Raw genomic sequence first — 24,281 nt, 5'->3', positions numbered from 1 at the left:
GGTGATCAGCAGCAAGAGGAGGAAGAGGAGGCAGTTAGTCTGCGAGACCTTGTAGATGTGCTGAGACAACAATACTCAAGTGAGAGGAGCGCTGGGAGGTTGGCTGCCAGGAGAGAGGATGGTTCCAATGAGTTTAGGAATGCTATGAGGAAGATTGTGTTAGGCCCGGCACCACCAGAACAACAGGAAGAAGAGGAGGAAGATGACATCCAAGGCTCCAAGGATCCACTCAGAGAGGTCAGGGAAGTTAGGAAGGAATACACAAGGGAATCAGGTGAGCCAATCCTAAGCTGGCTAGTGAGATGCCGTGGCATTGGTGCTAATGCTCTGCAGGTAGGAGACAAGTCTGCCAAGCAGCTGGGACCACTCACTAAGGAGAGTGGAGTGGACAAACACCTAGCAAGTCCTCTTGGTAGGGTTAGCTTGTGGACACGCCTTCTGTTGGCTGTGGCTATGAGATATCCTTCCCGAGATGATTTGCCATGGGCTGCCAAGAAGTGGAACACCATTGAGCAGGGAATTAAGCTTCTGAAGGAGTTTGCTGTGAAGGAAGTGCTTTATGGAGATCATGGCACTCATGAGCCTGACGATATTCCTTTGGGAACAGGTCTCATGAAGAAGCTGATTAAGCTTGCTCCTTCATCCTATGCTAACATCTTGGCCAGTAAGTTTCTAGCAAGGAGTGATAATGGAAGATCTTTCACTGTTGGTGAATTCACTGACCAGCTCAGGCAGATTGAGGACAGCTTGTCCCATTCTGGTATAATCTGTGCCATAAAGACTATGACTACAGAGTTTAAAGATACCATGAAAGAACTGAAGGAGGATCTCAAAAACATTACTAATCTGGTAAAAGATACCATTCCTGCATCATCTGAATGGGTGCATGTTTCTGCAGTCAGGAACAGACGCCCACCTCCTGCAAGGCAATTCCAGCCCAGGAGGAGACAAATTCCACCTAGACAGCAGCAATCACGTGCGTCACTGTGGATACTTCTGCGTGACACATACGGTGAGAACATGAACAAATGGGATGGTAAACCTACTTCAGCTCTTTCAAAGAGGGTCAGGGATCTGCAGAGTGGCAGAAACAGAGGCAGTAACGCCAGAAAAGTAGCTGTCACTTCTTCAGCTCCCGAGGGCAACTGCAATTGTTCCAACAGTTGCAATTTCTCTCGCAACAACACTAATCATTGTGTACACCCCACATGCCATGTTCAGCATTAGGGGTGCCCTGCCTCCAGCCAGGAGGAGGAAAGGGATAGTGGAGAGAACCGAATCTATTGGAATGTATTCATTAGGTGGCCTGGCAGTTCAAGAGTTCGGAAATACAGGGCTTTAGTTGACACAGGTGCTCAGTGTACTTTATTGCCATCTAATTGTAAGGGGACAGAGTCCATTTCTATCTTTGGAATCACTGGTGGATCTCAAGAGTTAACTAAGGTACAGGCTGAGATCAGTTTAACTGGTAAAGAGTGGAAGACACATACTATTGTAACTGGTCCTGATGCGCCTTGCATTCTGGGAATTGACTTTTTGAGACAAGGTTGTTTCAAAGATCCTAAGGGTCACAAATGGGCTTTTGGAATAGCATCTGTAGAGATTGAGGATGATAAATTGAAATTGTCTATTAGACCTGAACTTTCTGATGAATCTGCAGTTGTGGGACATCATGACATAGAGGACCTGGAAGTGCCAATTGCAACTCAAACTGTTCATCATAGGCAGTACAGAACTAACCGTGACTCTTTGTTGCCCATTCATCAGCTGATTCGTCAATTGGAGAGTCAGGCTGTCATCGAGAAAGCTCATTCACCTTTCAACAGTCCCATCTGGCCTGTGCGCAAACCTACGGGCGACTGGAGACTGACAGTTGACTTTCGTGCCCTCAACGAGGTGACGCCACCCATGAGTGCAGCTGTGCCGGACATGCTGGAACTCCAGTATGAGCTGGAATCGAAGGAGGCTAAGTGGTATGCAACCATAGACATTGCTAATGCTTTCTTCTCTATTCCCATAGCAAAGGAGTGCAGGCCTCAGTTTGCATTCACCTGGAGAGGAATCCAGTACCAGTTCAATCGTTTGCCTCAGGGGTGGAAACACAGCTCAACCATCTGTCACTCAGTCATCCACAATGCACTGGAGAAAGGTAAAGCTCCAGAGCACATCCAGTACATCGACGACATCATTGTGTGGGGCCAAACTGCTGAGGAAGTCTTCGAGAAAGGTAACAAAATCATTGACATTCTGTTGCAAGCAGGTTTTGCCATTAAGAGAGACAAGGTCAAAGGACCTGCCAGAGAAATTCAGTTTCTGGGAGTGCGGTGGCAGGATGGTCGCCGTTACATTCCTCAGGATGTGATCAACAAAGTCTCTACCATGGCAGTTCCCACCAGTAAGAAGGACACACTTTCTTTCCTTGGTGTGGTGGGATTTTGGAGACTACACATTCCTGGTTTCAGTCAGATTGTCAAACCTCTGCATGATGTGACTCGTAAGAGAAACAATTTCGAGTGGGGACCTGAACAACAAGCAGCCTTTGATCAGATCAAACGAGAAGTAGTCCATGCAGTGGGCTTAGGACCTGTGAGATCTGGTCCGGACATTAAAAACATTCTGTACACGGCTGCCAGTGACAATGGTCCAACTTGGAGTCTCTGGCAGAGAGCTCCAAATGAGACACGTGGTCGTCCTCTTGGTTTCTGGGGACGTTGTTACAGAGGTTCAGAGACAAATTACACTGCAACTGAGAAAGAGATTCTAGCAGCCTATGAAGGAGTGAAAGCAGCTTCTGAAGTGATTGGAACTGAGTCACAATTGCTTTTAGCTCCTAGACTGCCAGTTCTTAACTGGATGTTCAAAGGCAAAGGTTCATCACCACATCATGCCACAGATGCAACCTGGTCTAAATGGATGGCTTTGATAACCCAGCGAGCACGAATGGGTAATCTTGACCGACCTGGTCTGGTGGAGGTGATCACCAACTGGCCGGAAGGCACAGACTGTTCCAAACCTCCAGAGGAGAAAAGAACTCGTGCTGAGGAAGCTCCTCCCTATGGTGATCTCTCTGATGAGGAAAAGAACTATGCTTTGTTCACAGATGGTTCCTGTCGTCTTGTTGGGAACAAGCGAATATGGAAGTCAGCAGTTTGGAGTCCAACCAGGAGAGTTACCGAAACGAAAGATGGCGAAGGAGAATCCAGTCAGTTCGCTGAGGTAAAAGCTGTTCAACTTGCTCTTGATGTGGCTGAACGTGAGAATTGGCCTATCCTTTACCTCTACACCGACTCGTGGATGGTAGCCAATGCTCTATGGGGTTGGCTAAAGGACTGGAAGAAGAATGGTTGGCAGAGGAAAGGAAAGCCTATTTGGTGTGCTGATCTATGGCAGGACATTGATGCACGGCTGGAGAAAACTCCAGTGAAGGTGCGGCACGTAGATGCACACATGCCTAAGAGCAGAGCCAATGAGGAACATCACCACAACCAGAAGGCAGATCAAGCTGCTAAGATTGCTCAAGTTGATACCAACTCTGAACTTGACATTGACCTTGATTGGAAACATCGAGGTGAGTTGTTCTTAGCTCGGTGGGCCCATGACTCATCTGGACATCAAGGCAGAGATGGAACATACCGATGGGCTCGCGATAGGTCAATTGACTTGTCCATGGATGCTATCACCCAAGTCATCTATGACTGTGACATTTGTGCTGCTATTAAGCAGGCTAAGCGAATCAAGCCCTTATGGTATGGTGAGAGATGGTCAAAGTACAAGTATGGTGAAGCCTGGCAGATTGACTACATCACTTTACCTCGATGTCGTTCTGGCAAGCAGTATGTGCTAACGATGGTAGAAGCCAGCACCGGATGGTTGGAAACCTATCCAGTTCCACATGCTACTGCACGTAACACTATTGTTGGTTTGGAGAGACAAATCTTGTGGAGACATGGAACTCCAGAGAGAATTGAGTCAGACAATGGCACTCATTTCAAGAATAATCTTGTAAAAAACTGGGCCAAAGAGCATGGTATTGAATGGATCTATCACATACCCTACTATGCACCAGCTTCAGGGAAGATTGAACGCTACAATGGTTTGCTGAAAACCACCCTCAAAGCCATGGGGGGTGGAACTCTGAAAAACTGGGACAAACATTTAGCAGAAGCTACTTGGTTGGTAAATAGTAGAGGTTCAGTAAATAGAGCAGGACCTGCACAATCAGATTTGGTCCAAACAGTAGACGGTGATAAAGTTCCTGTTGTACATGAGAAGAATCTGTTAGGGAAAACTGTTTGGGTATTTTCTCCTTTGGGCGAAGGGAAACCTGTCCGAGGGGTGGTTTCTGCTGAAGGTCCTGGTCATACCTACTGGGTAATGCAGGAGAATGGTGAAATCCAGTGTGTTCCACAGAGAAATTTAACCTTAGCTGAGAGAGTTTAAATTCAAGTTGTTAGGAGTTTTCTGTTCTAGGTAACATCGGCGCCCAACACTGAGAGAATCTACAATAGAATCTACAGTACGTGAGCACGAACCCAACATCACCTGGGAGTCCCTGTTCTGAGCTTTTGAATCACCTACATCTGATTGAAGTGTGAACTGAACTTGTATATATTGTTTTAGTGAAAATATTGGTTTAGATTAGATTGGATAATTCTCAGCGATACTCTGAGCGAAGTAGACAAGGGGTGGATTGTGCTAGTTTGAAGCAAGCTGGGATGTTTTGGTAAAAGAACTAGATAACGGGCAGTGGAATTAAAAACATGGTGTCAACTTCTCTCACAGTTACGCTGAGAACTCTGGGAAGAAGAAGAAAACATTCTCCATTTTGTTACTCACTCTTGCTTTTGCCTTAGACCTGGTCACATCTCATTAACCCTGCTCCTACTAACCTTGCTCCCTAACCTCTTGGCTGCACCTCTTTTCTTCCTGAGAACTGGGGTAAGGTTGAGAGGGCCGGGGGGAGGTGTTGGGGTGGTTTGAGAGCCCCTCCTGGGGACTCAGGTTTCTGGGAGGGGAGTTGTGCTTTCATATCGTTTATCCTTTGTATATTTCTGTATATAATTGTATATAACTGTATATATTGTAAATAGCTGCTTGTAAATTCTGCTAGCTGTAAATAAATTGCTTCATCTATATTCCCAGAGGCCGTCTGAGTTAGCTGGGGCAAATACAAAAGTGTGGGAGGGGCGGGGTAACCCCCAAACCATCACAGGGCTACCCCACACAGACTCCCCCCGTCAGTGACACAGGTTTCTGATCCTACACCATCATACTCACTGTGTGACAGGAAGAGGTTGCCCGGGGTTTATGTTAATTGAAGTATATTGTGTAGCTTGTGAAGTTTCCTGTTCTGGGTTCTTGTGGTTTCTTCCCCAGCTTCCAGGCAGGGGTGTGGCCCTTTTGTTCTAATTTTTCAGTTTGCATGAATTTAGTTCTGTCCATTTCCCTTGCCGCTTCTTAGGCTGGTATTGCTTTTCCTGTTTTCTTTTGTGTAATCTGGTAGCCCTGCAATAGATGAGTAAAAGTCTTTAACATTTCTGCTTCCTAAGCCCTGTCTGTGGTGGGGGATGGAGAGGCTTGTGGGAGCAGCCTATGTTAACCCAGGGCACTACTAACCATAAGAAGCTGAACATGAACAGTCAAGGTACGCTTGCAACCCACAAGGCAAATCACATCCTGTGCTGCGTCAAAAGATGCGTTGCCAGCAGACTCAGAAAGGTGATTCTGCCACTTTGCTCTGGTGAGATCTCATTTAGGAGTACTGTGTCCAGGTCTGGAGCCCTCAGTATAGGAATGACATGGACCTGATGGAGCAAGTCCACAAGAGGGCTGTGAACATGATCAGAGGGTTGGAGCACCTCTGATGCAGAGACAGCTGAGGGAGCTGGGGTTGCTCAGCTTGGAGAATGGAAGGCTCTAGGGAGACCTAATAGCAGCCTTCCAGTACTTGAAGTGGGCTACAAGAAGGCTGGAGAGAGACTGTTTGCAAAGGCCTGTAGTGATAGGATGAGAGACAATGGCTTCAAACCAGAGAAGAGCGTATTTAGATGGATGTTAGGAGCAAGTTCTTTACCATGAGGGTGGTGAAACACTGGAACAGGTTGCCCAGGGAGGTAATTGAGGACCCATCCCTGGAGATGGATAAAAGTGAGGCCAGACAGGTCTCTGGGCAACTTGATCTAGTTGAGGATGCCTCTGCTGACTGTAAGGGAGAAATTGGACTAGATGACCCTTGGAGATCACTTCCAGCGTGGACCATTCTATGCTGTGAGGGACATCCCTACAAATAATGCTCTATAACAATCTCTATTTCATCACACAGTTTTGTGCTTTTAATAATATTCAGCAGCAGACAACTTCTTTGGCTGCTTTCCCATTTAAGACAGGTCGTTCTGTATGTAGATGTCTAACAGGATTTTCAGAAGTGACTAGGCAGAGTTCTCAATCCTTAATTTCCTGATTTTACTGGGTTACACATGTAGCATATGTCTGAAGGAATACCTGTTCTTGGTGAATTTGTTGGAGTGGAAACTGCCATTTTCTCTGGGCTGTGCTGAGAACAGTAGAGCCCTGCCTTACCCATTTCCTCAGCAGTACCAACATGAAAGTGCCTAACAGCAGCGAAACAAACTTAGGGTGATTCCAAGGGGCCATGCAGTGGGAATTAATACAAAGTAGAAGGAGCCAAGCAAAAAGGCGCCACATAGTCAGCTTATCTCATGAAGAGAATGAAGAATTGACAATTGGAAACACTGTGTTTGGCAGTTCAAGATAAGGCATTGTTTTTCTGTTTTTGCAAACAATTATTAGGTTTCATGTATAAAAAGTGCAAGAATATATTTTTCTTGCAGTCTCTGAGCCTGTATTTATCAAGATTATCTAATAGGGGAGCAGCTGCAATCTGAGAATGTGCCTGTGCTGGCAATATGGTGCCAGGGAATAGGAGTCTTGAGTCTGTCAGAAAATGTGTATTGGAACCCATGAGCTCCTTCACCCTGAACCCCTTGTTGTCACTGGATGCTGTCAAGCAGAGGATTTAGTTTCAATGTTGTGAGAAACCTTAGGCAATCTCACACAATACAAGTGAGAAAATGACAGCCTTCTGATGATGCAGCCAGTTTTCCTGATCAGCGTGATTGTATGAGAGTGCTGTACTTAGTTATATTGATTTGTCTTTGAGAGCTCTTTCTGCCACATAAATCTCATCGAAAATCTTTAAAGATTTTGCCCCAGAGGGCCACTATGTTTTCTTTCTCAGTAAAAAGAAGCAGAGCCAGGAATTCATTTCTCAAGTTTTAACTAGAATAGTCCATTTATGAGGCAGATCTGAATGCATCTCTCTCTTACATTTGGAAACATTTAAAAACAGCACTACACTTTATGATTAGCCTTCACATGTAAGCAGTACTACAAAGAACTGTATCTGTCTCCTCTCTCTTTCTTTCCTAGCTTGAGAGGCTTGAATAAAGAAAATCATCTTCCTTCTACGTCTTTTTAGATGGAGGAATTTGAAGGAGCATTGTGCTTATTACAGCTCAAGCTTTCATATTATAGGCATCACATTATGAAGATACTATTTGTGCTGTTCTGGTTTAAAAAAAGAAATGAGCGTACTTCCCTAGTGAATGTGTTTTAGAGTAACTAAAATGATTTTTAAAATAAATATTTTAAGAATAACAATGTTAAACTTGGACAGAGCTAAGGAATCTGAATATATAAATTCATACTAATTCTCCTTAGAATTATCCACAAGTCTGAGTGTGGGTCTCCACCTGGCAACTCGTTTTTTCTAACATATATATAAGTAAATGTTGGAGGGAGACACCAAACAAACAAACCTACCACAAACAAACACAAAAACTTAACCTCTTTTTTCCTCTGGGAAAAATACTTTTTTGAGAAAAGTGGGTGTGAATTTTCTGTAATGCACAATGAATCTGTTTGTGTAAGCACATAACACCAGTGGTTTTAGGCTGTTCTGGTACAGAAGAGCTTGTATGATAGGGCTCTGTTTTCATAATACTAAATGTTTGATAATATTATTTTGGTCTCAAGAATAGACTGGGAAATTATTCTTTGTCTTTCTCTGTCACTGCACAGACACAGCAGTCTGTCCACACGCTGTAATAGGAGACTGAAGACTTCATTACCATGTTTTTTTCTTCTAAACAAACTGACTTCAAAAGCTTTACAAATAATATATGTCAAAACATATTTTATTCATTTAAACTGTGCAACCCAGACCAACTTAAATATAATTACCATACAACAAATAGAGCAAATTCGAGAGTATGGCACTAGTTGTGTAAATGAACCCTGGCCTAGAATATGTTCATGTTTGTGAGTTCTCTCTTAATGGAAGGGAGGCCTGAAATTCACTCTCATGCCAAAGAGACTAAGCAGTGGGAGGGCAGTCTAAGTGGAAAGCATTTTTCTTTGAGTAGTTGAAATGTCTTCTGAACTTTGCGTTTTCTCACTTCATTGTAATACTAGCTGTAGTGATGACAGGAATAACTTTTGTGCTGGCAGTAACTGCACGTATAGAAATTGGCTTTTGGACTTCACCACTGATTAAAAGGGAGTGCCCATAGCTGTGTGCATCAGTGAAATGTGAATGATCCATTCACCAAAGCATGGGCTTAGTATGCACCAGGGTTTTAGAAGACAACATAGAGGAAGATGGTAAGATTGAGTAATCATTGGCATAAGAGGTTTTTATATTTATGTAGTTATTATATAATGTAAATGTTTATGAATGTATCCAGAACGCAAAAGAAAGGAGATGTAAGAGCAAGGTTTGAATGAAATGGAAGTTTGCGGTTCAGCTTTGGTCCAGTTAGTCTTGATGCTGGATATGCAGGTGAGATGGTCAGGGCTGGCATAAAGCAAGCCCTGCCTGCAACATGGATGTGACCTTCCAGCAGAGAGGAATTGAAAGAGGAGGAGGAGACAGATGACAGGATTTAATGATGTCTTTGATGGTCTGGGAATTACCTCCCCCCTACTCTTATGAAATCACTCAGACTAGACTCATCCGAGCTGGAAATTAAGAAATGAAGCTTTATATTTACAGCTTTGCACAATATACAAGCAGGTATTTACAATATATATACAGCTATATACAGAAATATACGAGTTAAAAAGAAATACAGAAACACAACAGCCCTCCCAGTCCTCAGGAGGGGCTCCCAGCCACCCTTCCACCTTCTTTCCGCCCCTCTACCGTATCCCAGGCTTTGCCTTACATGCAAGGTGAGTTTGGAGGGTTGGCCAGAGGGGTTACAAAGCAGAAAGATTAGTTACACAGAAAGCAGTTCAGGAAGAAAAGTACAGGCACCCAGAGATGCACCCTAGCTGTTCTATCTGTGTTTATGTTCTTCTTGTTATACATCTTGGGAAACACGTGAGTGAAGTAGACATCACCATTGTTTCCTTTTCACAGCCTATACTCATAATTTCTCTCACTAAAATATTCTAGTTGGCTTCAAACTAGCACAATACCTTAGATGACAATACAGTCAGATGTTTGTGTTTTGGTGGGGTTTTTGTTAGCTTTGCAAGGTAGTTATAAATGTGCAGTAAAATGAAATGCCAAGGTATTGGCACAGTATTTTGTACTTTATTATACTTATGCCAGAGATGTTTGTTCTAGTCTTTAAGAGCAACAGCTATAATCTGAGTTCCTTTGCCCTCTGCTGCACTTCATGCTGGTCATCAAACAGTTAATCTGTATTGTCTTTCAGGAATCTTGTTTCACCACTGCTAGAATCAATGATAAAATTCTGACTTCAGAAGTGAAGCGAGCCCATGGGCCAGATGGATGTTTGATAACAAAACATTGGAAAGGCTCTTTCTGCAATAAAGAGCTATATGAAGTATTTGTGCTTAAGACAAGTACCGATATCATCTCCAGGGCATTTGTAATCAATATTATATTACAGGTTGATTAAATACCAAGATATTAGAAGGGTGAATCTCAAAGTGTAGTTTTGACTTCTTTGTTGGTCAAACACAACTGTAGAAATGTTTAAAGAAATGTTGACAGTACTAGAAAACAACAAAATCGAAATAGTGTCATAGTTACTACTTCTGAACACATGAACTTGGCAAGGAGAAAACTCATCATTGGATCAGTACCTGGAAGATGCTATAGGTGGGCAGAATATTACACCCTTGTGTACTATTTTGCCTAGTTATCCTGTGCTCCTAGTGTATAGATAGTAGAACGTGTGGAACAATTTCATAGAATCATAGACTCATAGAATCAGCCAGGTTGGAAGAGACCTCCAAGATCATCCAGTCCAACCTATTACCCAGCCCTGTCCAGTCAATCAGACCATGGCACTAAGTGCCTCATCCAGTCTTTTCTTGAACACCTCCAGGGACAGCAACCCCACCACCTCCCTGGGCAGCCCATTCCAATGGCAAATCACTCTCTCTGTCAAGAACTTCCTTGTAATATCCAGCCTAGACCTCCTCCAGCGCAACTTGAGACTGTGTCCCCTGATTCTGTTGCTGGCTGCCTGGGAGAAGTGACCAACCCCACCTGTCTACAACCTCCCTTCAGGTTGTTGTAGACAGCAATGAGGTCACCCCTGAGCCTCCTTCTCCAGGCTAAACAAGCCCAGCTCCCTCAGCCTCTCCTCACAGGGCTGTTACAGGCCTCTCACCAGCTTTGTTGCCCTTCTCTGGACAAGTTCCAGTATATCAACATCTCTCTTGAATTGAGGAACCCAGAAATGGACACAGGACTCAAGGTGTGGCATGACCAGTGCTGAGTACAGGGGAACAATAACCTCCCTTGTCCTACTGGCCACACTGTTCCTGATACAGGCCAGGATGCCGTTGGCTCTCTTGGCCACCTGGGCACACTGCTGGCTCATGTTTAGCCTACTATCTACCAGTACCCCAAAGTCCCTTTCTGCCTGGCTGTTGTCTAGCCACTCTGTCCCCAGCTTGTAGTGCTGCTTGGGGTTGTTGTGGCCAAAGTGTAGAACCCTGCACATTGACTTCTGGCCACCCATCCAGCCTGTCAGAGTCCCTCTTCGGGGCTCTCCTACTCTCCAGTAGATCAACACCTGCTCCTAGCTTGGTGTCATCTGCAAACTTACTGATGCTGGACTCAATACCCTCTTCCAGATCATCAATAAAGATATTAATATAAAGCTATTTCTATGCATAGCTTCTTAGACTGGTATGCAATGGGTGTAGAATAGGTGGGTGCATCTCAAAAAGCTGGTGGCATCCATGGGAAGCCAGATAGAAACACTGAAATCTTTCTCACAGATACGTAATAAGGCTTATATCTGGTATAGGAAACTCTATAGATTGAATGGATTTGAAATTGACAGAAAGTAGGTAATGAAGAGAATTCAGGCCATTTGAAGAGGCATGGCTAATGCAGCCATAATTTGGAGCAGTAATAGGTGATTTGTCCCTCTCGTCATGAAATTATTTTAACCCTTTAGGCTTTCTGCCTTTGGCAGTATGTATTAGGTTCATATGTACCTGAACATGAAGAATGAAGTCTCAGACTGGTGCGAGAGGCAGTGAGTACCTGGCTCCGCACTCCTTAACTATAAAGGTGCTGAGTAATCAAAATGCCCAGTAGTGGCTAAACAAAGCTCTGGATTTTGGTTCTGACAAGGATGCCTTAGTATGTGGGAGGGGAAAAGTACATTAAATCAGTAACAGGATGAAGAGTACACCTGCTGTGAGCCAACTGGAAATCGAGACTGAGCCATTTGGACCACCACTTTCTTATGCAGTCCCTTTATCAGCTTCCTCACTCTTATTTACCAGAGCTCTTTTATTTATTTCTCTTTCTAGTGACTTGATACCAAAGTTTAGGTTTGTTCTTTGGGGACTTTTTTTTGTTTGTTTTATTTTATTAAAGGAGGTTTGAGAGTTTGTTTATTCTAATAAGCTGGAGCTATAATTGGGAAATGGGTTAAGCTTGCTTCCAATTAAGATAATTGATGTGAAATACCCAATTGTATCCAGAGAGAGAGAGTGAGGAAGTTCCCCAGCTGAGCTGTAGAAGAGAACAGCTTTCACTAACAATGTATGTAGAAGCAGATGTTTAGGAGAGAGGGAGAAAAAAAAAAGTAAAAGCAACCAGAAGGGGATTTATTAATTTGTTTATTAATTAAGATGCATGCATGAGCAGACAGCCAACAAAGTTCTCAGTTAAGAAAGACAAAGTTGCATCAGGGGGTACAAGAAAAGATGTATATGTGCTTGGGGGTTTTTTTAGTTTGATGTATTGTGGTTTTAATGTTTTCTTTGGGGTGTTTTGTTGTTGTTTTGTTGTATTTTTTTTCAGAGGGGTGGTGAGGGTGGTGGTTGAGGATTGTGTTGAGGTGTGATTTTGTTGTTGTTGTTTTTATAAGGGTAAGAACGCTGCAAAACATTTGGAGATATTCAAGTCAATCTGTCCCCTTGAATGCAGCATTCCTGTCTCTTTCCTTGATTTTAGCAAGTTGGGGGTTAAAGATACATGAGAAGGTCATACTGGGCCATGAGTATCTCCATAGCTAGTCCAATTATACATGGTTTTGTGAACTCTGATTTGCCAAGGTTAAAAATTGTGTAAGGAAACCTAGAACAATGTTTTTGTTTGCTTTCTAAATTGTGGGGAATAAGGAAAATGGAATCAGCTTTTCTGCTTGGAGGGACAGAAATGCCTGGGGATCTTTATGAGGGGACAGATGTGCTTAGAACCTGTTAGTTGGTGCAGTAAGTTTGGAGACAAGAAAATGTAGAGGGTGGATATTTATTAGATAGCTGCCAGTGTTGAAAAACAAGGAGAGATGTACTAGTGCTGGTAAGAAAGAGGAAAGGCTTCAAAGCCTTTGGATAAGAATGTGTAGCCTTTGGCTGGTTAGTTGGTTTTTAAAAAACAAAACAAATCCAACAAACTTGGATTTAACTGACGGCATCAAAATTTACATTATTTGAGATCAAAAGTGGAAGAACCAACACTGAATTCACTTGGTTACTCATGTAACTGATAATTTCTGCACTTTTTATGCTGCAAGTATTAAAGCATTAGTTAAATTGATCTTTCCTTTGTCTTCCTTGTTTGAGATCCTCTTGAAATTCAACCACTAATAGTTAAACTTTTATTTTAAGTGAGACTATAGGCTTTAATGGCTTGTCTATCTTACTTATGTCTGTACACATAGATGGTTGTGGTTTGTTTGCTGCTTGTTGTTTACGTAGATAAACCTGGTAAACTACTATTTGAGAATCTCATATACTTTCTGTCTGGAATGCTAGCCTTTAGCTAACTAGCTGACTTTTCCTTGTGAATGAATCATAGAATCAGTCAGGATTGGAAGGGATCACAAGGATCATCTAGTTCCAACCCCTCTGTTATGGGCAGGAACACCTTACCCTAGGTCAGGCTGGCTTGAGCCTCATCCAGCCTGGCCTTAAACACTTCCAGGGATGGGGCCTCAACCATCTCCATGGGCAACCCCTTCCAGGGTCTTGCCACTCTCATGGTGAAGAACTTCCTCCTCACCTCCAGTCTGAATCTACCCACTTCCAGCTTTGCTCCATTCCCCCTACTTCTGTCACTCCCTGATATCCTAAAAAGTCCCTCCCCAGCTTTTTTGTAGGCCCTCTTCAGATACTGGAAGGCACAATAAGGTCTCTTGGGAGTCTCCTCTTCTGCAGACTGAACAGCCCCAACTTTTCAGTCTGTCCTCATAGGAGAGGTTCTCCAGCCCTCTGATCATCTTCATGTCCCTTCTCTGGACATGCTCCAGCATGTCCACATCCCTCTTGTAATAGAGGCTCCAGAACTGGATGCAGTATTCCAGATGGGGTCTGGCCACACTTCTGATGCAGCCCAGGATCTGATTTGCCCTCTGGGCTGCAAGTGATTGAGATGCTTTTTGATACAGCAAATGAAATTAAAAGAGAAGTGCATCAGATTTGTGCAAATAAAAGTGGTGGGATCTTTCTTTTGTGTTTCTGGTACTCAGAGCCTCAGTACCTCTGGAAGGTTGCAGAGCTTGGACCACTTCTCAGCCCATGAACAATCAGTTTTCTTGCTGATCTTACTGTCTTCATTTAGAAGATGAAAAACTCAAGCAGATGTTTTGTGTAGGGCTGCTGTAACACAAAACATATCAGAACCAAGAACTGGAATAACTGCAGCCTCTCTATGTGTGCACCTGTGAGTCTGTGTTCTATTTGGAGCTTATGGAGGGGAGGTAGATTGGTCCTTCATTTACAGCGCCTTGCTTAGTTTCTGTGATTTGATGAGCAGATAATGAGACAGTTAAAAACAAACATTACTAAGTATTTATAGCCTTAAGATCTACTACTGAGTGTCTAAAAAAATCTAGTTTCTGTGGCTATTCATACAGAATTTTTCTTCCTGAAGTCCATCAAAGATTACAGATAGACATTAAGGCTAATTCCTCTCATCACTTAGAACATTAGTCTGTTCTTTCATAAAGCACACATGGGTTTCACTGCTAGCCTCGTTGGTTTTTTGTGTGTGGTTTTTTTTTTTCCAGTGACTTTTCCACTGTTTTCTTTGTCCTTGTATTTAGGAAGAATTTTAGACATTATGGAATTTCTGGAGATGTAGACAGATCTTTTATTAACAAAGTGTTAAAATGAATAGTATTCTTTGGAAGTTGTCCTCCTTATGTGAGAAGACACTGAAGATGACATTTGGACTCTCTGTAAGTGAGCCAAGCCTTTAAATCTTTTTTGGACCTCACACAATGCAAGGCAAATATCTAAACAGTGCCATTATTAATTACATGCTTCAAGGAAGGCATTCCATATATTTTACTCTGACAAAGCTTCTGCTGACTTCTGGGAAAACATGGCTAGTCAAAATTAGGTTTGTGATCATAGACTAAAATCCTCATTGTAGGCATCACTAAATGATGCCTTCTGAAATTATATCACTCTTCTGAAAGGCCTCATTGATCACAGGATAGTGATCCTTCTGCTCTTAGAGCATATTGCAAGCCAGACACTTATAAATGGCATTTGAAAGGCTGAGGTGGTTTACTCCAGTGGCTTAAAGTGATTGCATATAATCTTTTTGAATGCTTATCTTTATGATAGTGTTGTAAAAAAAAAAAAAAAATTAAAAAAAAAAAAGCAAGTTAGAAAAAACAATTTATTAAGTAATATCATATAAATAGCTTGTTACAAAAATCAATTTGCAAACCGGTAAATTCAGTGTGTGAGAAATTGTTGTTCAAATTGGTTTCTCAGTAAGTCCTTACATTTCATTTCCCACACCCTCCCCCCAAACCTCTCCCCACAAAAAAAAAAAAAAAAAGCCAGTACAGTGAACAGGAAATAAAAGGGAGAGAGTGCACACTCTTTTAATAGACTGCCCACCCATGCTGCAGAAGAGAGAATCATTTCAGCACGGGTCCCTCTGCAACAGAGGGAAGCTTCTAGGTGTAAATCTCTCAGGTAACAAAAATCTTAGCACCTGCCAGTGTTCCTCTGCGCCGAGCAGTGAGCAGATCCATCTGATGCTGAAGCTCCATTGGCATTACCAGAGGATGACATCATAAAAAACCATGTGGCTGGAACATGCCAGCCGGTAAATTTTCCCAGGTGGTGGCATCAATTTCGATTTATGCTTTGAAGTATTTCTAATTAAAAAAAAAAAAATCAATACCAAAAAGCATTTATTTTTAAGAGCTTAAAAATCACAAATCACAATAGGAGTTTACCAGATTGATTTCGCTCAGTAACACAGTTAAGATGCACATAGCATTTATTATAAGGCCTTTCATTTCAGTTTAATTTTTCAAAGCAATGAAAGTAGTCACAGAATTAAAACAGTACAGTGATTATTTTTTTTTCTAAAGGTTTTTTGTGTGTGTGTCAAAATCCAGAACAATTTCGTGTTTGCAGTGGTGTTTATTTGTTGTGTACACCTGAATGCATAATAATCCTATACATTTGTTTCTTTAATAAACACTGACGTAATAGATCATAGAAAACTAAAAGCTTGTAGAAAGTGTCTCAAGGTATATTTACATAAATAGTGCAGTCTCATAGGAAAGGTCAAAACCCCATGGGATTGGAAAAGGTTTCTCTATATGCTGAACTTATGCCTTATTTTCAAATTGACTTTGGAAGGAGAAATTTGAAGTTAGCAGCTCCCTTTTTTTTTCTTTTTTTTTTTTAAGAAAGCAAGAGATACATGCAGAAAAACAACGTAAGAGCAGGTCTGTAAAAACTACTTTGAAATCCACTTGCTCTACGCATAATATGACAGCTTTGTGGCTCTTAAGTGCCATGCGCCTGCTTTGCATGTGACTGATTTCCTCACCCCCTCCCCCCGGCAGTTGAGGGTTTTTTCCTGTTTCCTGGTTACTTCTAGTGCTCTCTAACTCTTGTACTCTCTGTAACCCAAATCATGGCTTTTGGAATACCTACTGCTGAATCTTATGAATTGTTTAGTAAAGGGTTTAGTGTATGACAAATGCGATCTGGGCTGGAAAGTGTAATATTGCAAAATGAAGAGCAGGATGGAGATAATTTCAGCTGTGCCTAAATAAACTACCGAGGGGAGTGACTGGCATTAAGAGGTTGTGTTGGTTGCTGTGGTTTTTTTCTGTCCTTCTGGAGCAGTCATGAGGCTGTAGACATTAAACATGCTTTTGTTCCTCTTCTTTCATATGTACAAAAACAGCCTCTAAGGAAACAAGTTTTTCTGAAGACTAAACTGAAAATAAAAAATGGAATGTCTTTGACATTTATTGGAGTAGACTGCCGTTTAATAGGTCTAGAGGGGTTGGGAAAAAACTCTGCCATATAGTTCATACTCATTGGAAGTTGCATAATGATTGTTAATTTGCCACCTTTGATTTGAAAAGGGAGCTCACACTGCAGTGGTAATTGAAATACAAATGGGCAGGGGATGACAGCATCCGGTTGGGACACTGGTGTTGTGAAATGTTTCAGTGCTACTTACAACCAAAGGAAACATGGAGAAATTTAAAAGAGTTGGTGGCAGGAAGAGCTAATGTGGTGTTTGCAGAGCTACCCGCTCAGAATCACTGTCCATAGTTCATCTTGCAAAAGGCCATCAAGGTAGATGAGCTGCAAAAATTTAACATGTTTTAATAGTAATCACAAGGGACTTTCTTTCCTTGAGATCTGCATCGAAATGGCCTGAATTTAATGTGCTTGGTCTGAAAAGGATGATGTCTGTCTTCTATCCATATGACTGTTCTTCTGGTTGCTGTATGAAACCTGGAAGCGTTGGAAGTGACTGTGCAGTTGGCTCTGCTCAACACAAATCAGGTTTTGAAACATGGCCACCTAGATTGACTTCATAGCCAGATTATTTTTTTCACTTCTTTTTCTTCATCCTGTGCATGTATGGACATATTTTCCCAAAGCCATTTCTCCGTGCTTGACTTCTTCATGATTGTTCTGCTTTTTATGGTACTACAGATAGCCAGTTTGGTTTTGTGGAACTTTTTTTTTTGGGGGGGGGGAGTTGTGACAAAGAAATAAAATGTTGTGCCATGTAATGTAGCCTGCTGTTTACAAAACTGGATCATTTGTAGGCTGCCTCTCTCATTCACATTTAAGACCTAGCAAATAACTGCCCACAGAATGAAGTAAGATTGGACAACTAGCAAAATAGAAAATGTCAGAAAAATACTTCTGTTTCTTATGACAAATTTAGAAAGTACTGATGTTGGTACAGGTACAGATTTCTGCCACAGCTCTCTTCCAAGCACCTATCTACGCAGAGAAATCCTAGCACAACTGCATTAGAGGTATGTGCTGCTGTGGGATAGAATCAATTTAAACAAGAAATAATAACTCTTTTGGAGGAAAAAAAATCTGTGATCAAGTATCTGTTTTGGTAGCTGGGATGAAACAGCTATACTAGAAACCTTACTCTATTTCAAGTGTAGCAGTGTTACGCTTCTGCAGTTGCAAGACTGGAAAAGTCTGTTATATAAACACACCCCCTGTATCATTTTAACTCCACTGAATTCTTTGGAATCTTTTAATAGGTCTCCTGTGCTCTTCCATATTAAGACCCAGCTGCACTGTTCATCTCTCTACCTGGCTTAAACTTCATAATATTTCTTCTTCTCAAAGATGTATGGTAATAAAAAGAGCAGACTTAGAACAGCCTAAAGCCCCACTTCAATCTGACACTTGTTCATTGTAAATAACGAATCTACCACTGTGTAAAAGCATTGTTAAATACTCATTTCTATCATCTGGCATGCAGCAAAGTGCAAAGAAATACTGCAAAGTTCCCTATTCACTGTGATGTGGCACTTTAAATATTTAATACGCAGTAACGATTTTATAAATTGCACTTTGTGATACTGCCAAGCAAGAGGAGAAGACAGAATTGAACCCCTGTGCTGTGTGAGAGATGCTAAATCTGTCTGGTTTGCATGAAAAAACAGACCATAAAACATAAATGCATAAACAATAATTTGGATGCAAGTTTGCCTTGAATTTTCTTACAATAATTCATTTGCTATTCAGGCACCATATTTGTGGTGACATAACATAATTTTATATATACTTACATAATAGGCACAAGTAGCCACTCTATTATTTACTGTGTCACTGAATGGACAAGATAAAACCATCTTTCAGTTAGAAAAATAAAACAAAAAAATCTCCACAAAACAAAAAACACAAAATGAAATTAAAAGAAAACCCCAAAATCTAAAAGTTTTGCTTAGACTGCTACTAACAACCACTCAATCAGACAAAACTACTATACAACCATAGAAAAGTAGTTACAAGGAGACTGATGATTCTCCTATCTTGTTATTCCACCTCAAAGAGTGAGTAATGTAAGTTGACCTGCAGGGTAGCCCAGCACTTTCTGGGTGCAAAGTTTGTTTTCAATGAAGTAAGTGACAGTGATGCTCTCTTCCTTCTGAGCCAGGGTTGGCTTGCAGGACCAAATACCTGTGTGATTTCACAGTCATCTCTGCCATCCCCTCTGCACACAGATTTAGATCTGTTCCCTTGAGTCTGAGGAGGGGAAGGGACAGCTTACTAGCTTAACCTGGACTCTGAGCTTAAGGCAGTTTGCTTGAGGCAACTCAATGCAGCAAGAGTGAGACACACGCTTGTGTTTAGGAACAATTCTGAAACCCTCACCCCGAGGGGGTGTACTGTCTCCACTGATGGTATGAAGAGGTCCCTCGTGAAGTGAGAGACCTGTGGTAGGTTGTGCCTGGGCAGCTGCTGGTCCTTCACATACCTGAAATCCAGATGGTCCCTCGTCTGTGCCAGAGACAAGTTTTGGAGAAGTTGCCTCCTGCAGGTTCTTATTTCAAGGAAGCTATGAAAGACTGGACTTCGACAGAATCACAGGATGTAGGGGGCTGGAAGGGACCTCCAGAGATCATCGCATCCAACTATTCTGGCAAAGCAGGATCACCTAGAGCAGGCCACGCAGGAACATATCCTGGTGGGTTTTGAAAATCTCTGGAGAAGGAGACACCACAGCTTCTCTGGGCAGTCTGTTCCAGTGCTACATCACCCTCACCATAAAGAAGTGTCAGCTCATGTTGGGAAGGAACCTACTGTGTTCCAGTTTGTACCCATTTTTCCTTGTTCAAAAGCTTTTACAATCTTAAATTCTTAAGGGGCCTTTGTTAAGACATAGTAAGGGCCTAGCTGTGCCATTGTAATGGGCACAAAAGCCTCAGGCCCACCGTAATAATGGGGTCGGAGACCTTGTTCTGCTGGACAGAAGCACTGCGAGGGGCCTCTGGTGAGACCAGGGGCTCAGAACCATTTGAAACTCAGGGCTCCCCCTCTCTGAAAATCCACCTAATCTATAATGCTGGGCATCTGCAAACCATTAGCTGACTTGCCTTAGACCCACAAATATGCTCCTTGCTCTGAAGACCTTCCAACTTCCAGCCATGTAGTACAGGCTCATCCTCTTTACTGTGAGCTGGTTAGCAAAACCTGAAATCAAGTCATCATGCTTGTGTAAGTCTAATATCGTGTTCTTTATTTAACTCCAGGAGTAATGAGTTCTAGGGATTCAGTCTTAATCCCTTTTAATTTGCTGTTTATTATTTTTTTCCCCTTCTCTCTTCTTAAATTTGAGCTGTTTAGTTTTCAAATGGATTCAGTTAAGAGGAAGAAAACAGATCCATTCCTGCAGTTCTGTTATTAAATACTGTTTCAAAATGAAATGAATGAGATTAGTTGTGTATGAGGTATGTTAAAATAAAATAACATTTAAAATTTCATCTTTGCTTGGCACAGTATCATAGATGGCATCCTTGCTTTGGGACACAGTACAACTTTTAGCTTCTGGAATTGAATGTGTCCCATGGCTGCCTTTTAGGATTTTCTCTATTAAGCCTCTCCTAGCTGGCTGCATTTGATGAGGAGAAACTGTGTGTGTTTGACAAACCAACAGAAATACTGAGTGGTACACAAGCCTAAAGAAAACTGGTTTAGCCTGAAACTATGGCATCTTCCACCCACCCCACTTCTGGACAAAAATAGCTTGGCAAGGAAGAGATATACACAGAGAAAGACTTGTGATTGAAGTTTTACCTTTTGTTGAAGTCTTTAAGAACCCTGTCTGAATAGTTTATTTATAAAATGAGTTGTAGTTACAAACCCTAATTTTCAGGCCACTGGAATGATTATTGATTCTCACTTGTGCATTCAGGGCTTGAATCTGAAAGGAAAGGAAGGAGAAAAAAAAAAAAAAAGGGAAAATGACCACCCAAAAGCATGAGAAATTACTTCCTCCTGTAGAATGCCAGCATTTTCAATCTCTAAAGCATTTTCCAAATGACTTCTGTAACTCTTAAAACATCCTGATGAGGTAGGCATTATTTCCCCACTTTACAGATAGCAAAACTGGGCAGAAAGTAAATCAGGAAGCCATCCTAGGCATCGAGCAGGGAATGTTAGGACAAGAAAAGAACTCTTTCCTCCTTTGCAGTTCTTTTTGCCCCACAGGATGGTAGTCCTTTTGAGACTTCTACTCTCATGCACATGAGAACAAGCAGTAGTTAAGTATTAAGTCTGACTGCCACCTCCCCTGCACAGTGGCCATTGCTGAACTGATGTGCAAGAGGAGGCCAACCAAAGAAGTATGAAGAAGAGCACAGTTATGATCTGTTCCTTCCTCCAAAGTCATTATCTAATATGGAGCTGGATTAGGTGACTTGCCTTATATGACAAGGCAAATCTAGGTTAGAACGAGGAAACCATCCCATTTGGGCTGCTGACCAAAGACACATGCACACACATCTCTCCAGGAGTGCTAGGTCAGAAGAATATACACGTAGAAATCAATGAACTCTATATGTATGTGTTAGTATGATTCAGTGCATTGGGGGCAAGGACGAGCTCTATAAAAACACTTAGATTTGAATGACCATTAGACCTTTCTACCCTCTTTATGAATAAAATACTGGTATGTCTGGTTTTTTTTTTTTTCTCAGCTTACTCTTATAATAAACCTTCATTCCATCACCACTACTTTTGACTATAATACACAAGGTAAACTAGGGTATCTCATTACATTGGGATGTGCAATACACAATTGACAGAGCAGTCGTCTGAGCTGAATAGTCTGAATACAAGTAAAAAGAGCAAGTGACCTTAAACAGTAATATACTCCAATTTACAATATAAGCAGAATAAGTAAAAATATTGCTCCCCATCTGATCCTTTTTTTCCCTTTCATCGCTGCCATGCCATTAAGATTGGCTGGGTAAACTGGATGCACTAAAAAATAAGAATTTTGCCTCTTGGAAGCTCATATAATGATACTAGAAAAAGTTTTCTGACAGCTGATCCACACGGGCTGCAGTCATTACACAACTGGAACAGGTAGAATTTCACACAGCTGTGGAGAAATAGAAAGAAATAGCCACTTCACTTATCTCGATGCTGTTTCTGAAAACAAGTAAGGGGGGAAAAAAAGGCAACATATTAAGAGTCTTTGTCACTGTCCATTGCGCCATACATATCTGCCAGCTTTTTAAACCGAGGGCCCCAGTCACTGAGGTAATCGTAGTCCTGATCTCCTTCCGTAGTCACTGACTCCAAGGAGCTGAGGGATTCGGCCACAGAACCGTTACCTTCGTACGCATAGGTTGCTAACGAATCATATGGGGGTGCCGTTGGGTCTGTATCGTTGTCCTTTAACCTTTGGTTAATGAAATCTCTGACATCTGCGTTATCTCGCACTGTTGCAGTTCGCCGCGGCATAAAAAGCGTTTCTGGCACAATGTCTCTGCGTAATTTATTGTCATCTATGGCTTCAGGATTCCTCAGTGTGCCGATATCAAATGCCTGGGTGTCTTCCTCTCCACCACCTTCGTCGTTATAGCTGACAATGTTGTCTCTGATGTCTTCTTTGGAAATAATCAAAGGCTCTTTCTTCCGCTGCCGTCTCAGTGCTGCAAACAGCACCACTGTAACTGGAAACAAAAATAACAGGGGAAGACAAAGGATAAGGTTAATCCTCAACTCCATTAAAACCCAGAAGAAGCGTTCTGCCTCTGCTCACATTCAAAGTTGTAAAAGATGTTTTGCAAAACTGCAAACACACATATCAGGCTTTCAGGCTGTGCTTGTTCTGCCTGCGAATACCCTGGGAGATGAGATGGCATGAACACACACTAGAAGAAAGGAAACATCAAGCTTGTATGAAACCAAGCGAAGTGTCTTTTTGTCAGGAGGCACATTTTTACCCAGAGTCATACAGCAATTTCATTGCCTTGAGAACAGAACTAGTTTCCTGAGAGTTGAAAAGTAAGAAACACTTTCTCCCAAAACAAGGAACATCAGATGTTACTTACCTTAAACCCCTGGAACGAGATTCAGCTTGTACTGTGCACCAGGCTACTATCTGCTGGGCTGTGATAAAAGGTTAACAGAGCCACATTTGGAGTGGAATGGACTTTGATGGAAGGGAATCTGTTCAAAACTACTTCCTTTAGAAGCTTATTTTTGATTTCTTACCTGAATTCTACCTTGAAATAGGAAATGGCTGAATATTTACAAATGAGCATCAGCGAGGAGCAGGGATGCATTAATACTCTCACTGTTGCTTTCTTAATCTGAGCTTCACAGTGCCCAGTATTTCATCTCTGCTGTGCAGAATCTAAGAGATGAGACATTTTACTGTTTTCATAGTTATTTCATAGCAAAGCAAAGCAGAAGAAGCCTAAACTCTTATGAGGTGATAAAGTGGATCAAAATTATTTTCCATGTCAGTTGTGTTTCTAAAATCATGTAAGCTGAAGCACATTTAACAACTTTTTTTTTTCAGCAGTCCCTTCCTTTTTTGTAGCCCTTTTAAGAGCAATGCCAAGAGCTAAGGACATCCTCAACCCAAAATTTTAGCCCATTGAAACTTGTCTGCCCTAGCTTCCTTCAACAGACAAAAAACTTACTGATTTTTTAATCTGATGGGCTCCCCTGCAGGCTTGTTTTGAGCAAGTTGCTCTCTATAGGTATGCTCAAGCATATTGTGGAAGTCTCTTTCTCCCCATTGCTTACAGAGGGATCCCAAGAACACAGGAAAGTGCTCTAATTCCTGCTTTGGCTTTACCATAGGAATAGTGTAAGGGACAACATCTGTTGATATCAATTGGAAGGAAATAAGTGAGGAGGTGAAACCAAAGAAATTAGAAGGCTGATTCAGATGGTGAAAGCTTCAGGCTATTACCCGAATGATGAGGATTTGCTTAGGGTGTTATGTAAGCGTTCTAATCTGAGTGGTGCTTCTCTGTGCAGCTGTGCAAAAATGCACTGAGATAATTCTGTTCCTCAAGAGCTTAAATCTGTGACACTGTATGCGAGGATTGAGGGAAGGTCTATGTGAGAAAACAGCTGGATAAAATTTTGGAGAACCTGAAAAATACAACATCAAGTTTGAATGGGCTTCTGGAATATTGCTGGTAGAGTGATCTGAGAAAGCACAGGAATGGTCGTTTTTACATCGAGGAGCTGCTAAAGCAGCTTATTAACAAAAATACTGTTACACAGAATATTCAGAGGTGAAACTTAGATAATTATGTCACATCTCTGATAGTTGAATTTTCTTTCTTTGTGCTGAACTTGCAGGCAGAAAAACCCAAAGCAATGGAAGTTGTATTCTAAAGTATGTCACCTTAATTTGCTTGTCAGTATTTAGGAGTGTCTGAGGCCTGCTGATAAGCTTTTTGACTTACTCAAACTGCAGATAAACTGAGCATTTTGCAGGCAGTTTTTGTTTCTGTTAAACTTTAAGT

At 41.8% G+C, this 24,281-nt stretch overlaps 1 protein-coding gene across 2 annotated transcripts in view; it reads right to left on the bottom strand.

The window, feature by feature from the left end:
- Positions 1-15,751: 15,751 nt before the first annotated feature.
- LOC135184771 (cadherin-6) overlaps positions 15,752-24,281 on the bottom strand; it is a 115,772-nt gene continuing 107,242 nt past the window's right edge. For both annotated transcript variants that reach the window (XM_064160828.1, XM_064160831.1), the window contains one exon: positions 15,752-22,463. In XM_064160828.1, coding sequence (XP_064016898.1) covers positions 21,973-22,463 — 491 coding nt within the window. In that variant the 3' untranslated portion in view covers positions 15,752-21,972. The remainder of the gene's footprint in view (positions 22,464-24,281) is intronic.

Source organism: Pogoniulus pusillus, chromosome 21, assembly GCF_015220805.1.
Source record: "Pogoniulus pusillus isolate bPogPus1 chromosome 21, bPogPus1.pri, whole genome shotgun sequence".
In the NCBI taxonomy this organism is placed as follows: domain Eukaryota; kingdom Metazoa; phylum Chordata; class Aves; order Piciformes; family Lybiidae; genus Pogoniulus; species Pogoniulus pusillus.
The sequence above is the reverse complement of the archived record's forward strand: the minus strand, read 5'-3'. Positions and strand labels throughout refer to the sequence as shown.